Raw genomic sequence first — 14,756 nt, 5'->3', positions numbered from 1 at the left:
TTATTATTCTTGTTATTGGGAGGAATATGATTAAATGGTTTATAAGCATAGCCTATATCCTGTAAGTGTAGGGCGAACAGCTAGTATAATCAAGGCTCAGGAGAAATTCAAACTACAGTGGGGTCTGAAATTGACACCTTTTGATAAAGATAAGCAATAACGACTGTTTAAAATAAATAATTTAAATACTGAGCTATAGTGTGCACATCCTTTTGTTGCAAAATTATATTTTTTACTAATACAATTGCTCAGGTAAAGACATTTTGTTTAACAAGTAATATTTTTTTTCTCAAAGGTAGGGGTCAAAATGATTAACACCCCTGTTTTCAATGCCTCACCTTCTGAGGATAACGACACTGAACATTTTTGTCCAACTCATAAAACATTTTAGAACACATCGGGAGGGATCTTCACTATTCCTCCTTACAGAATCCTTCCAGACCCTTGATACCCTTCGTCTACGTTTATGGACTGCCCTTTTAAATTTAAACCACAGGTTTTCAAGTCTGGAGACTGAGATGACCATTGCAAAATGGCGTTATACTTGGGAAGATGAGTTAATCTATGGACATGCAATTGGGGGAGGGATGGGATTGGGGGGGGGGCAAAGGTGATTAGAAATTATGCACAAATTTAAATGGATAGAATTAGGAATTAGAGTGGAATGAATCTTATGATGGTCCAAAGGTCAGCCATGTTGGCCAGGCAGTGATAATATATTGTGTAAAACAATGGATGTGAAGAATTTATCTGCACTGTATTATGTGTTAGCCAGACAGTTTTAGAGGAATGATTCCATTAATTTATTTAACTGCCAATATGCCAAAATGATATTCAAACTATTCAGTCAATCCACAGCCATAGACTGGCTGAAATCAATTGATGATAGGACTTAAACAAATTTTAAATGCAACAAGTACTAATATTGTATCATATAATAGCCCTCTCAGCTTTCCAAAAAAAAAACAAATCTGAGACATCTATGGTCTGTTTTCATATTTTTGTTGGCTATTTATACAGAAAATGTGTATAAAAGCCGTATAAACTGTATTTATAATCATGACAATATTTTAGATTGATCTTAATTCCGTTAAATACATGTCTGATACGTCACATGCCTTACTTTTATTTTCCTGCATAAGTAAAAGCAGGAAATGCATCACCTATGCCTCTACTGCAGCGCTTCCTAAACTCGGTCCTCTGGACCCTAAGGGGTGCACGTTTTGTTTTTGCCTTAACACTACACAGCTGATTCAAATGATCAAAGCTTGATGATTAGTTGATTATTTGAATCAGCTGTGTCGTGCCAGGGGAAAAAACCATTGGGGTCCCGAGGACCGAGTTTGGCAAACGCTGCTCTACTGCCATTCATTCTATTTAGACTGGTTTTGGATTTCTCCCTGACCAAGATTACTTCCATTTTGGCCCCATTATGGAACTTTGATGGATTATGACAGTTCTCTGGTAATATAATATGATCTCTATGGATAGAACCCACAAGCTATCTGGAATATTAAAGCTGATCTGCTTATTTGTGGATTTTGATGTGTGCTTGGTGTTATTGTCTTGCTGGAAGATCCACAAGATATTTTTGGACTCACCTTGTTGTGCTGTACTCACTTGAACAGGAAGGTGGCGCGGCGGTCCATCATGGGCAAATTTTGTCAACAAAGTCTGACATTCTCTGGACTTATGGCGCTTTCAAGACAACTGGGAACTCGAGAGGAAAAAAAAGGTTGAATCATGATGATGTCAGTGATCTTCAGGTCGTAGCTCAAGAAAAAGGCCCGAGTTCTGAATTTACAATTCCGAGTTGGATGAACGTTCAAAACGTATTTTCCTAGTCGTAACTCATTTGTCCTGAGTTCCCAGTTGTCTTGAACTCAATGTCAGATTTTGCAGTTCTGAGTTGTGTCCCCATGAGTGACAGAGCACTGAGCCAATCACGGCGCAACGCTCCGTATTTTCCCCCACCACTACAGAAAGCACTGAGGTAGGCTGAAACATCTGCATTTTGGAGCTGCCTTACTCAGAAAACAAAAGAGACCATGTTTGTATTCATCTTTATTAACTCAATGATATATATATTTTTACATTGTTTGCAAACTGATGTGACACGTATTAATGCCAAAATTACATGCAAAACAGGAAATGTAGGGCTCAGGAAATGTGCTAAAAATGTGGGGCTCAAAAACCCCACCTGCCTTGAACGACGGGTCGGCACTGAGTGGCGGAACACTCTTGTAGCCGCATCACTCTAGAGCCCTGTATAAAAAGTTAGTGATGCCTGGCTTGTTAGCAGAATTTTTTTTTGCTAACGATTACTGCGTGGCTGTTGGTAGAATATAGTCAGTTTATGATTCTGTAACCTTTTTCGTCCGATTCCGAATAGGAAGACAATTGTCTAGACACAAAAATCAATTTCCCAAACTAAGCATGATGCATGGACATGATGTAGTTAGTCAGTGTAGTGTTCTCCCAGGTAGGGGCCTGCGCCCGTCATTCAAATAGATCAGTCCTGGGAGAGATCCTTTTGTGCCATCTAGTGGCGTAATGGTGAATGCCTATCAAGCAAAGTTGGCTACGCTTTGCAATTGATTTAGGCAGGCTACCAAATGTGACACTGCTGCACCACTTATTTCTCTGGAGTTGTGCCTTTGCTCTCCATAATAGCCCAAACTAACTGGCTGGCTAACACATAATACAGAGCAGATATATTCTTCACATTCATTGTTTTACACACTATCTTAACACAGCACTGGCAAACCATGGTTGACCAACTCCCTGACCAATATGGCTGACCTTTGGACCATCATAAGATTCATGACCATTCTAGTGATTTATTATTCCATCAATTTAATTGTTTGCATTATTTCTAATCCCCTTTAATTGTAACTCAATCATTTCTCATGTCCTGTTGTCTTTACTATTATTGTGCCTTTTTACAGTGAGATTAGACTGGGGAGAGGTATACAGGTCTTAACAGAGAGGAAAAAGACAAAGGACATGTGGATATCAAAAGACAACTATAATACCAAACAAGTTGGTTAACATGACAAAAAAATACCTATCATATTCATTTGAAAAACATAGAATGATTGGGGGTAAAAAGGAGGGAATTTCATTCAACATGGGCCAATCTAGGGGTTCTCATTGGTAACAATATTAATTTCCCCCTTTTGTTCCAGCTCTATCCCTTTCTCCATATGGTAGTGCCTTCTGCCTCTTTGTTTCTCCTTAGTCTTCCCCCCACAATAGACACTACTGGTGAAAAGTTTATTCAAGGGTTTTTCTTTATTTGTACTATTTTCTACATGTAGAATAAAAGTTAAGACATCAAAACTATGAAATAACACATATGGAATCATGTACTGTAGTAACCAAAAAAGTGTTAAACAAATCAAAATATATTTTATATTTGAGATACTTCAAAATATCTACCCTTTGCCTTGATCACAGCTTTGCATTCTCTCAACCAGCTTCACAAGGTAGTCACCTGGAATGCATTTCAATTAACAGGTGTGCCTTCTTTAAAGTTAATTTGTGGAATTTCTTTCCTTCTTAATGTGTTTGAGCAAATCAGGTGTGTTGTGACAAGGTATACAAAAGATAGGACTATTTGGTAAAAGACCCAAATCCATATTATGGCAATAACAGCTCAAATAAGCGAAGCGAAATGACAGTTCATCATTACTTTAATACATGAAGGTCAGTCAATACGGAACATTTCAAGAACTTTGAAAGTTTCTTCAAGTGCAGTCGCAAAAACCAAGCGCTATGATGAAACTGGCTCTCATGAGGACCGCCACAGGAATGGACAACCCAGAGTTACCTCTGCTGCAGAGGATAAGTTCATTAGAGTTAACTGCACCTCAGAAATTGCAGCCCAAATAAATGCTTCACAGAGTTCAAGTAACAGACACATCTCAACATCAACTGTTCAGAGGAGACTGTGAATCAGGCCTTCATGGTCGAATTGCTGCAAGGAAACCACTATTAAAGACACCAATAATGAGAAGAGACTTGCTTGGGCCATGAAACACAAGCAATGGTCGAAGTTTTGACATTTTTGGTTCCAACCGCCATGGCTTTGTGAGACGCGGTGTAGGTGAACGGATGATCTCTGCATGTGTATTTCCCACCATAAAGCAGGGAGGAGGAGGTGTAATGGTGTGGGGGTGCTTTGCTGGTGACACTGTCAGTGATTTATTTAGAATTTAAGGCGCACTTAACCAGCATGACTACCACAGCATTCTGCAGCGATATGGCATCCCATCCGGTTTGGGCTTAGTGGGACTAGAAAAAGTTTTTCAACAGGACAATGACCCAACACACATCCAGGCTGTGTAAGGGCTATTTTACCAAGAAGGAGAGTGATGGAGTGCTGCATCAGATAACCTGGCCTCCACAATCCCTTGATCTTAACCAAATTGAGATGGTTTGGGTTGAGTCGGAGTGAAAGAAAAGCAGTCAACAAGTGCTGAGCATATGTGTGAACTCCTTCAAGACTATTGGAAAAGGATTCCAGGTGAAGCTGGTCGAGAGAATGCTAAGAGTGTGCAAAGCTGTCATCAAGGCAAAGGGTGGCTATTTGAAGAATCTCATACATATTTTGATTTATTTAACACTTTTTTGGTTACTACATGATTTCATGTGTTATTTCATAGTTTTGATGTCCTCACTATTATTCTACAATGTAGAAAATATAAAAAATAAAGAAAAACCCTTGAATGAGTAGGTGTTATAAAACTTTTGACCGGTAGTGTATTAGAGAAGTCCATACAGTCCATAAATGTGATAAGCCCTCTGGGATAGCACATACATTGGACTTTGAAGGGAAAACACAGAAATGGGGGGGTGAAGAGAGACAAAAAAGAGAGTTGGAGAAAGCACCAATCACAGAATAGAATAGATACTTTATTGTCCATTTAACAACAGACGTTTATCGATTTGCTGTCACAATACCAAACCTGACACACCAACACACACCCACAATGTCCGGAGCAGCACAGCGTCAGCCACAGAGCAGCGCCGCCAGAGCAATTGTAGGGGTTAAGTACCTTGCTCAAGGACACAACGGCAGAGAGCGACCGTGAAGAAAGAAGAGGGAGAGGCACTGCGCCAACGTCTACAAGAGCATGGTGGTTTTGGATGGAAGGCATCGGTAAGAAGAAAGGGATGAAAGAGAGGAGGAGTAGAGGGAATTGAGGGTGGATTTGGCTTCATTCTGGTATCTCGTCTTGCGCTTGTTGTCCGTCCCTGAAGAGACCAGCTCAATAATAGAAATACACTGCAGGGAGAAGATGAGAAAGAGACCATGTAAATGTCACAGAGTAAACAGTTGTTTCCTACTTTGAACATCAGACTACTAGGCTACAGCAATACAAAATTACATGCGCATGTGTTTCACAATTTCCCAAAACTGTCTAAAAGCATTTTTCCATATGTTTTGTGTGAGAATCGAGTGAAGCAGACTTCGTCTGTAAGTGAAAATGTAGATATATATGGTACTTACAGAAGACAACTCCAACACATATGACTCCTATGATTGCCATTATAATCATCATCTGAAAAAACAATATAAAGCCTTCAAATATACTGAAATATCAACCTTCAAATATATAAAACCACTTCCATATTCTCTCTAACAGATTTCAATATTAAACACAATAGCAAATTCTTAATCTATTATTGTTTTTAATCTGGAGAGAGCTGAATCTAAAATCCATTCAACATTACTCTCTCATCATGACAGCTGTAACCTCGCTCTTTACATATACACTACTGTTCAAAAGTTTGGGGTCACTTAGAAATGTCCTCGTTTTTGAAAGCGAAGCACATTTTTTGTCCATTAAAATAACATAAAATTGATCCGAAATACAGTGTAAACATTGTTAATGTTGTAAATTACTATTGTAGCTGGAAACGGCAGATTTTTTTATGGAATATCTACATAGGCGTACAGAGGCCCATTATCAGCAACCATCACTCCTGTGTTCCAATGGCATATTGTGCTAGCTAATCCAAGTTTATCATTTTAAAAGGATAACTGATCATTAGAAAACCATTTTGCAATTATGTTAGCACAGATGAAAACTGTTGTTCTGATTAAAGAAGCATTAAAACTGGCCTTCTTTAGACTAGTTGAGTATCTGGAGCATCAGCATTTGTGGGTTCGATTACAGGCTCAAAATGTCCAGAAACAAAGAACTTCTTCTGAAATTCATCAGTCTATTCTTGTTCTGAGAAATGAAGGCTATTCCATGCGAGAAATTGCCAAGAAACTGAAGATCTCGTACAACACTGTGTACTACTCCCGTCACAGAACAGCGCAAACTGGCTCTAACCAGAATAGAAAGAGGAGTGGGTGGACATGGTGCACAACTGAGCAAAAGGACATGTACATTAGAGTGTCTAGTTTGAGAAACAGACGCCTCACAAGTCCTCAACTGGCAGCTTCATTAAATAGTACCTGCAAAACACGTCTCAACGTCAACAGTGAATGCTGGCCTTCTCAACTCCGGGATGCTGGCCTTCTAGGCAGAGTTGCAAAGAAAAAGCCATATCTCAGACTGGCCAATAAAAAGAAAAGATTAGGATGGGCAACAACAAAAAACTGACACTGGACAGAGGAACTCTGCCTAGAAGGCCAGCATCCCGGAGTCGCCGCTTCACTGTTGACGTTGAGACTGGTGTTTTGCAACATCACACACCCATTCCACAGGGCACAGTCAACAGCCTGATAAACTCTATGCAAAGGAAATGTCGCAAATGGGGGTCACACCAGATACTGACTTGTTTTCTGATCTACCCCCCTACCTTTTTTTAAGGTATCCGTGACCAACAGATGCATATCTGTATTCCCAGTCATGTGAAATCAATAGATTAGGGCCTAATTACTTTATTTCAATTGACTGATTTCCTTATATGAACTGTAACTAAGTAAAACCTTTGAAATTGTTGCGTGTTGCATTTATATTTTTGTTCAGTGTATATTGCTCTCAGTTGCTTCTCTCTCTCCCATCGTTATTTACAATGTACAGTAGATGCAAAAGGGGCTTTATAAATACATTTCATTGATTGATTGATAGATACCGATCATTAACAGACCAAACTGTCATGCGTCACATAGGCTGGGATTCAAGCCAAGGCACGTGTTATAGAACAGCCCACTGGAAATGTCACGGATCCCTCTGGAACTTTCATTGTGCACACCTGGCCCCTATTCCCACTGATTGTATATATGTCCCCTTTGTTCACCATGGTGCTGTTGATTATTGTTACTAGGTCCGTTGGTGCGTGTGAGTACCTGTGCTGTGTGTTTTGGGCTTTCGTGCCCTTGTGGATTGCGCAGATGATTACGGGTCTCATCCCGTGTGATAATCATTGTGCGCTTGTGTTATTTATTCGAGGTACTCCTCGCTCTTTTGTTTGGGTTTCAACCCTGTGTGTTGTATACTGTAAAAACCCTATTACGCATTCCTGCGCCTGTCTCCCATTCATACCAACGTGACAGGAAAGCCAACAATGCACCTTTTTTAAAAGGCAATTTCCCCAATATTCGCACCCGGTAAACAGATGCACATGTCGGTTCAAGCGTAAATTACCATCAAAATACTGATCTATAACGCCCTTTTGGAATCACGGCCATACTATAAACAAATAGCACTAATGTGATACTGCTGCAGTACGTCACATGGATTATGTGCCAAGAGGGTGTAAGCATGACTATGACACTGCAAGCCAATGACCTAAACAGGCACACCTGGGTGATGTAGTTTATGCCTGTATGGCAAAGAATGATTCAATTTCACAGAGAGTTTAGCCGTGATGAATATTATATTAGAGCCGGCTCTGTAGAGCATAAGAGAGGAGAGAAATACAAATCAACTACGGGGCTGCAGATCAGATGACTGAGATTAGGCGAGAAACAAGTGGAGCGAGAGTGAGAGATGGAGGGAGTGAGGAAGGGAGAGAGAGAGAGTGCATGACAGGAAGAGAGGAATAGAGGAAGCATTAGAGTGAGAGGAAGAGAGGGATGAGCTGTAGGGGTTACATCACGAGTCGAGCCACAGCTGGGTTTTGGGTTTTTAATCTTGCATCACACTGTAATCCAGATTGGGATTTCTAACCCCTCCCCCTCCTCAATGGACACACATGATTGGACTGGCAACGGGACAGCCATCTGTGCTCAAAAGTAGAGGCGGGAGAGGGGGGGTTGGGGGTTGGTTGAGGGTTTATAAATTCATGCTGTGAGAAAGATGGATTGAAGGAAAGTTGGATAGAAGGATCTACATTTTTTATATAGTAAGGGCTCTATTCAATCCATATTGCGGAAGTTCAGCGTTACAGCGTGATTGAAATGTAAAGGCAATGTTCCTGCATTAGCGTCGGTTACATACACAGACATACATACATACATACATACATACATACATACAGACAGGACAGACAGACAGACAGACAGACAGACAGACAGACAGACAGACAGACAGACAGACAGACAGACAGACAGACAGACAGACAGACAGACAGACAGACCTTGAGGTTTTTCCACCAGTACTTGTTCTTAAGCTTGGCTGCGCTGCTCTCAAACTGTGAGGCCCCGGCCTGCAGAGCATCGGCCCTGTCGTCCAGCTCCGACAGTCTCTGATCCCTCTCCAACACCTTGTCCACGTTCACACGCATGATGTCTACTACCTGTAGGGGACAGGAGTGGAGTGGAGAGGACAGTCAACATTGTATTCTTGTTCATGAAGAAACCTACAGGTAATTGCCAAAACAAAGGAAACACCAACATAAAGTGTCTTAATAGGGCGTTGGGCCAACACGAGACATAACAGCTTCAATGCACCTTGGAATATATTCTACAAGTATCTGGAAATCTATTTGAAGGATGCGACACCATTTTCCCACGAGAAATTCCATCATTTGGTGTTTTGTTGATGGAAAACACTGTCTCAGGTGCCGCTCCAGAATCTCCCTTAAGTGTTCAATTGGGTTGAGAACTGATAACTGAGACGGCCATGGCATACGGTTTACATCATTTTCATACTCATCAAACCACTCATACCCTGTGGATGGGGGCATTGTCATCCTGTGGGAGCGTAGTCAAGGTAACCAAAATAATAGCCTGCCCAGCAATTTTATGCATGACCCTAAGCATTATGGGATTTTAATTGCTTAATTAACTCAGGAACCACACCTGTGTGGAAGCACCTGCTTTCAAAATACTTTGTATCCTTCATTTACTCAAGTGTTTCCGTTATTTTGGCAGTTACCTGTAGAACATTTGCAGTGGAGGCTAGCATTGCACCTAACAGTCGAGAAATCAATTCTTACTGAATAGAAATAATGTGAACTTTTAACTGCCAATGTCACTAATGTACAGTAGACGGCGAGGAAGGGACAGAGTCGGCATTGCCCAATGAGAAGGTAATCAATCACGTCTTATCAGAATGTAAATATCAATGTCACTGAGAGTTGAGGACAGTCAGCATTAGTTACCCAATGGTCAAGGAATCAATTGACTGAGTAGAAATGATGTGAGCCTCCACTACAGTTGTTGATGCCACAGGTGGTGAGGATAGTCAGCATTTCTGAATGAACGGTCAAGAAGTGAGTTATTTCAAAACTAGTGCACCCACATCCAACAAACAGGTGCGGCGTACAAACAATGCCATAGGAAAAATAAGAATACCTGCAAAGCACACGCTGGTTGAATGATCCAGTATTTCATTAGCAAAGTGTTTACCTCTATGGGCCCTCTTCATCCTCATTATGAGTGATTAGAAAGGATGTGTAAACCTCAAACAGATGACCAGAGAATATTCCAGTCTCTCTCTGTGATCAATGTTAAGGCCCTTGTAAACTCTCACTGACTCATCCCTCTTTTCTTCGATCATTCTTCCTTTCACGAACCACTCATCCTTTAATCCCTTCCGGTCTCCCATCCCCTTGCCCATCTCCTCCACTTAGGACCCCGTCCTCCCATCGTTCTTGACTTTGATTCTCTCAGGAACAATTTTCATCTTTCGTCACACAACAATAAAGAAAATGCAGTATCGTTTGTCCCTTCATTCTTTCATCTCTTCTTTCCCCTGGCTTTATCCTTTCATCCTCCCCTTTATTCATCCCCATCATTATCGTTTCATCCCACCTTCCACACGGTCTTTATAATAGTTGACTTCACATATAAGCCTTCGGTAAATTTGACAAATAAAGGTTGTTTACACGACTGCCTAAATGAGTAATCGCACTGACATATCAAAAGATCAGCACTTCAAAAATTATACTCTTCTTTGAGTCTTACCTCGTCCACCTGTGCCTGCGTCTGCTGCAGTCGTCGGTTACTGGTGAGGTTGGGGGCTGGGGCTGGAGGGCCCCCTTCTCCCTCAGGGCCCCCCGGGGTTCCTGCGTCTGTGGTCGACCTGTGTAGAGAGAGGCATTAACTTACTAACAACAACAACTACCAAAACCCCACCAAAACCGGTAAGGAAAATGAATGATAAAAGTATGTATTATGTATTATTTGTGTACCTGTTTGAAATGTTATTGCATTGTCAGGAGCTAGTAACATAAGCATTTCCCTGCACCCGCATAGACTTTGGTTTGATTTTGATTTGATCTTGCTAAGCCACACAGTATAGTAAGTAGGCAATACTAGCAATGGTGTCTAAGTGAAGAATAACTTAACAGCTGAAGTAGCCCTCTTCAAACACTAAGGACTAATAAGCACACAGACTGAATGAATACGAAATACATCGGCAATGGTAGAAAATGATACATGTGATGTTTAAACTACAAAAGCCAATCACAGGGGCCTGTTCTCTCATCATGTCTGAGCCACATCCTGAGTAAACAACCACTCTGGTTTGATTTGGTACAGAGTCTGTATTAGACAGGCTTGATTTCCACTAGCAAAATGGGGAGAGATTCGAGGGAAAAAGCCTTGAAGGCTGCTCTTTTCAAAGATGGATGCATTTTGCCCTAGATAAACAAGCCAGGAAAGGTGTTGTACCTAATGATTGAGTAGATAACAAAAAATTATAAAACATATATTTTTAAATATTACAACAGCTAGCTTCATAAAGAAGATGGATGATGAATATTGACTGAGTCATTGTGAAGGAGTCATTCTACTATTGATATGGTGAGACTGAGAGACATGTAGCCTAATATTAATTTGCAATAGGCCTACTTTCTGTGATATATTTTACGTTTGTGTAGACTATTCGAATACTAAAATGAATATATAAGAGCAATTAAGTATTTCAACAGATGTTTAGCTTAGCAGTAAAACAATCCATAATTGCAATTAGTTGACATCGCTAAAACAATACACTTGCTCTAACATCTTTAAATAAGTATTCAAAATATATCGGACACATATTATCATATACATTTAGCTGAACTAAAAAACTAGATACAATTCCGTTTACTCACATGTCGATGGTAGCAGTTTTATAATAATCCGCGGTCAACGGGGAGTAGGGAGTGGGGGAAGGCGCGCACGAAAAAGATAGAGAGAGATACACTATAGCTACAGTATATTTGAGAGAGTAGTGCTATCCACAGGCAAGGGAACGATTGTTTCAATACTCCGTAGAAATCCAGCCGGTTTCTGTCACTTTTGTCCAATTTCTTAGAAACTCTCTGCGAGCCGACGCCTGTGGAAAATGTCGACGCGTCTTTGACGCACAATTCGCAGTCTGTACACAGCGATGGATGTAACGGTCCCAATCGATGGTTCTAAAAAAATATTCTGTATATAAACCTATATATATTTTTTTATATTATTTTTTACAACCATATGCAGTACCAGTCAAAAGTTTGGACACACCTACTCATTCAAGGGTTTTTCTTATTTTTTTTAAACTATTTTCTACATTATAGAATAGTACTGACCACATCAAAACTATGAAATAACACATATGGAATCATGTAGTAACCAAAAAACCATTAAACAAATCAAAATAGATTTTAGATTTTAGATTCTTCAAAGTTGCCACCATTTGCCTTGATGACAGCTTTGCACACTCTTGAAATTCTCTCAACCAGCTTCATGAGGTAGTCACCTGGAATGCTTTACCAACAGACTTGAAGGAGTTCCCACATGTGCTGAGCACTTGTTGGCTGCTTTTCCTTCACTCTGCGGTCCAACTCATCCCAAACCATCTCAACTGGGTTTAGGTTGGGTGATTGTGGAGGCCAGGTCAGCTGATGCAGCACTCCATCACTCTCCTTCTTGGTCAAAAAGCCCTTACACAGCCTGCAGGTCTGTTTTGGGTCACCATCAAAGCACCCCCACACCAGCCTACCTCCTCCTTCATGCTTCACGGTGGGAACCACACATGCAGAGATCATCCGTTCACCTACTCTGTGTCTCACAAAGACACGGCGGTTGGAACAAAAAATCTCAAATTTGGACTCGTCAGACAAAAGGACAGATTTCCAACGGTCTAATGTCCATTGCTCGTGTTTCTTGGCCCAAGCAAGTCTCTTCTTATTATTGGTGTCCTTTAGTAGTGGTTTCTTTGCAGCATGAAGGCCTGATTCACGCAGTCTCCTCTGAACAGTTGATGTTGAAATGTGTCTGTTACTTGAACTCTGTGAAGCATTTATTTGGCAGGTACAGTTAATTGCCGATTTCTGGGGATGGTAACGCTAATGAACTTATCCTCTGCAGCAGTGGTAACTCTGGGTCTTCCTTTCCTGTGGTGGTCCTCATGAGAGCCAGTTTCATCATAGCGCTTGATGGTTTTTGCGACTGCACTTGATGAAACTTTCAAAGTTCTTGAAACTTTCCGTATTGACTGACCTTCATGTCTTAAAGTAACGATGAACTGTCATTTCTCTTTGCTTATTTGAGCTGTCCTTGCCATATTATGGACTTGGTCTTTTACCAAATAGGGCTATCTTCTGTATACCAACCCTACCATGTCACAACACAACTGATTGGCTCAAACGCATTAAGAAGGAAAGAAATTCCACAAATGAACTTTTAAGAAGGCACACCTGTTCATTGAAATGCATTCCAGGTGACTCCCTCATGAAGCTGGTTGAGAGAATGCCAAAAGTGTGCAAAGCTGTCATCAAGGCAAAGGGTGTCTATTTGAAGAATCTCAAATATAAAATATATTTTGATTTGTTTCACACTTTTTTGGTTACTACATGATTCCATATGTGTTATTTCATGGTTTTGATGTCTTCACTATTATTCTACAATGTAGAAAATAGTAAAAATAAAGAAAAAACCTTGAATGAGTAGGTGTGTCCAAACTTTTGACTGGTACTGTATATATTTTACAACCATATATTTTTATATACTTTTTTTTTAAGTCAAAACTTTTTAGAACCAAGGTTTTGGAGCTACATTGTCGACTATTGCAAAAATATAGCGAACGGAAATGGAAGCGTTCACTTGCTTGCGCCAGAAGAAACGTCTCTCAGAAATGATAATTCCATTAAAAAAAAAACGACAGTTGCTCTGACTTGCTTTTGCGAACCTCTAGGGATAGCCTACTGCTTTGTTTTGTTTTTCTCAGATCAATAACGCTTGAAAGTAAACCATGTCAGTGTCTAAGTAAATCCACTGCAAAACAGAAATGGAGCTCAACATAAAGTGTTTGTGGGTGTCTGTGTTCGTGTGTCTACAGGCCGCTTCAAGCTCATGCAGAAGCAAGAAATACAGTGTAGGCAGCAGATCATGATGAAGTTGAGCTCAGCTGCTACAGAGGCCACTTAGCAGACATGCTTTCGAGCAATGTCTCCTCGGAGTCCACAGTGACTTCAAAGATCACAATACAACAGTTTTATTTTTAGCCAGAGGGCACAAAGGGTTACTGGTACAATGTTTAAATGCGCTGAACTGGTAAATGAATGTTTTTGCAATGGGCTTGTTCTCTGTTTTAGTGCTGTTTTAGTGCTCACTCGTTGAGTGGCTTTGGTGCTTCCTCCTTTTTACATCATTTCATTCTTTTAGGAAAGTCTAAATGGAAAGCGAATTATAAAATCATTAGGGAGTAAGGAAAACAAATTACTGTCATAGAAATGAATGGAAACAAATACAACTCCAGGGACCACAGTCTCCTTCAAGATATTTTATTCTGTACACCACTTCCATTAACACATTGATTGTTTTCCTATTGTTTCCAGAAACCTGGAGGTTGTGATGTTACACAGATACATTGTATACACAGTCCCAGATCAATTGTATTGGTCTCAACGGAGTACAAGTCTTTGTTTGCAACCACTTAATCATTATAATGTTTCTATACAATGCTGTTGTTTGACAAATTCATATTTGTAAGTCACCTGCATTTCAATCATGTTGACCGATATACACTGAGTGTACAAAACATGATGAACACCTGCTCTTTCCATTACATAGACTGACCAGTCAGGGGTGGGCAGTTCCAGTCCTCCAGGGCCTGATTGGTGTCACAGTTTTGCCCCAGTTAACACACCTGACTCCAATAATCACATAATCATGATCTTCAGTTCAGAATACAGTTTGATTAATCAGCTGTGTTTGTTAGGGATGGAGAAGAAGTGTGACACCAATCAGGCCCCCGAGGACAGGAGTTGCCCACCCCTGCGTGAACGCTATGATCCCTTATTGATGTCACTTGTTAAATCCACTTCAAATCAGTGTAGATGAAGGGGAGGAGACAGGTTAAAGAAGGGTTTTTAAGCCTTGAGACAATTGCGACATGGGTTGTGTATGTGTGCCATTCAGAGGGTGAATGGGCAAG

At 40.5% G+C, this 14,756-nt stretch overlaps 1 protein-coding gene across 1 annotated transcript; it reads right to left on the bottom strand.

The window, feature by feature from the left end:
- Positions 1-4,904: 4,904 nt before the first annotated feature.
- Positions 4,905-11,737, bottom strand: LOC106570163 (vesicle-associated membrane protein 2). Its single transcript, XM_014142197.3, has 5 exons — positions 11,446-11,737; positions 10,313-10,430; positions 8,542-8,700; positions 5,516-5,567; positions 4,905-5,290 (listed from the first exon to the last, which is right to left on the bottom strand). Coding segments are annotated over exons 1-5 (348 nt in total). The 5' UTR covers positions 11,448-11,737; the 3' UTR covers positions 4,905-5,273.
- Positions 11,738-14,756: the final 3,019 nt, after the last annotated feature.

The sequence above is a fragment of the Salmo salar genome, chromosome 14 (genome assembly GCF_965601325.2).
Source record: "Salmo salar chromosome 14, fSalSal1, whole genome shotgun sequence".
Lineage (NCBI taxonomy): Eukaryota > Metazoa > Chordata > Actinopteri > Salmoniformes > Salmonidae > Salmo > Salmo salar.
Note: the sequence above shows the minus strand (reverse complement) of the source record. Positions and strands in the feature narration are given on the sequence as shown.

Excerpts from the sequence above, each read along its gene's own strand:
- LOC106570163 (XM_014142197.3), bottom strand. Across the intron at positions 8,701-10,312 it reads CGCAGGCACAGGTGGACGAG|GTAGTAGACATCATGCGTGT; the intron begins GTAAGACTCAAA and ends TGTCCCCTACAG. Across the intron at positions 5,568-8,541 it reads ACTGGTGGAAAAACCTCAAG|ATGATGATTATAATGGCAAT; the intron begins GTCTGTCTGTCT and ends TTGTTTTTTCAG.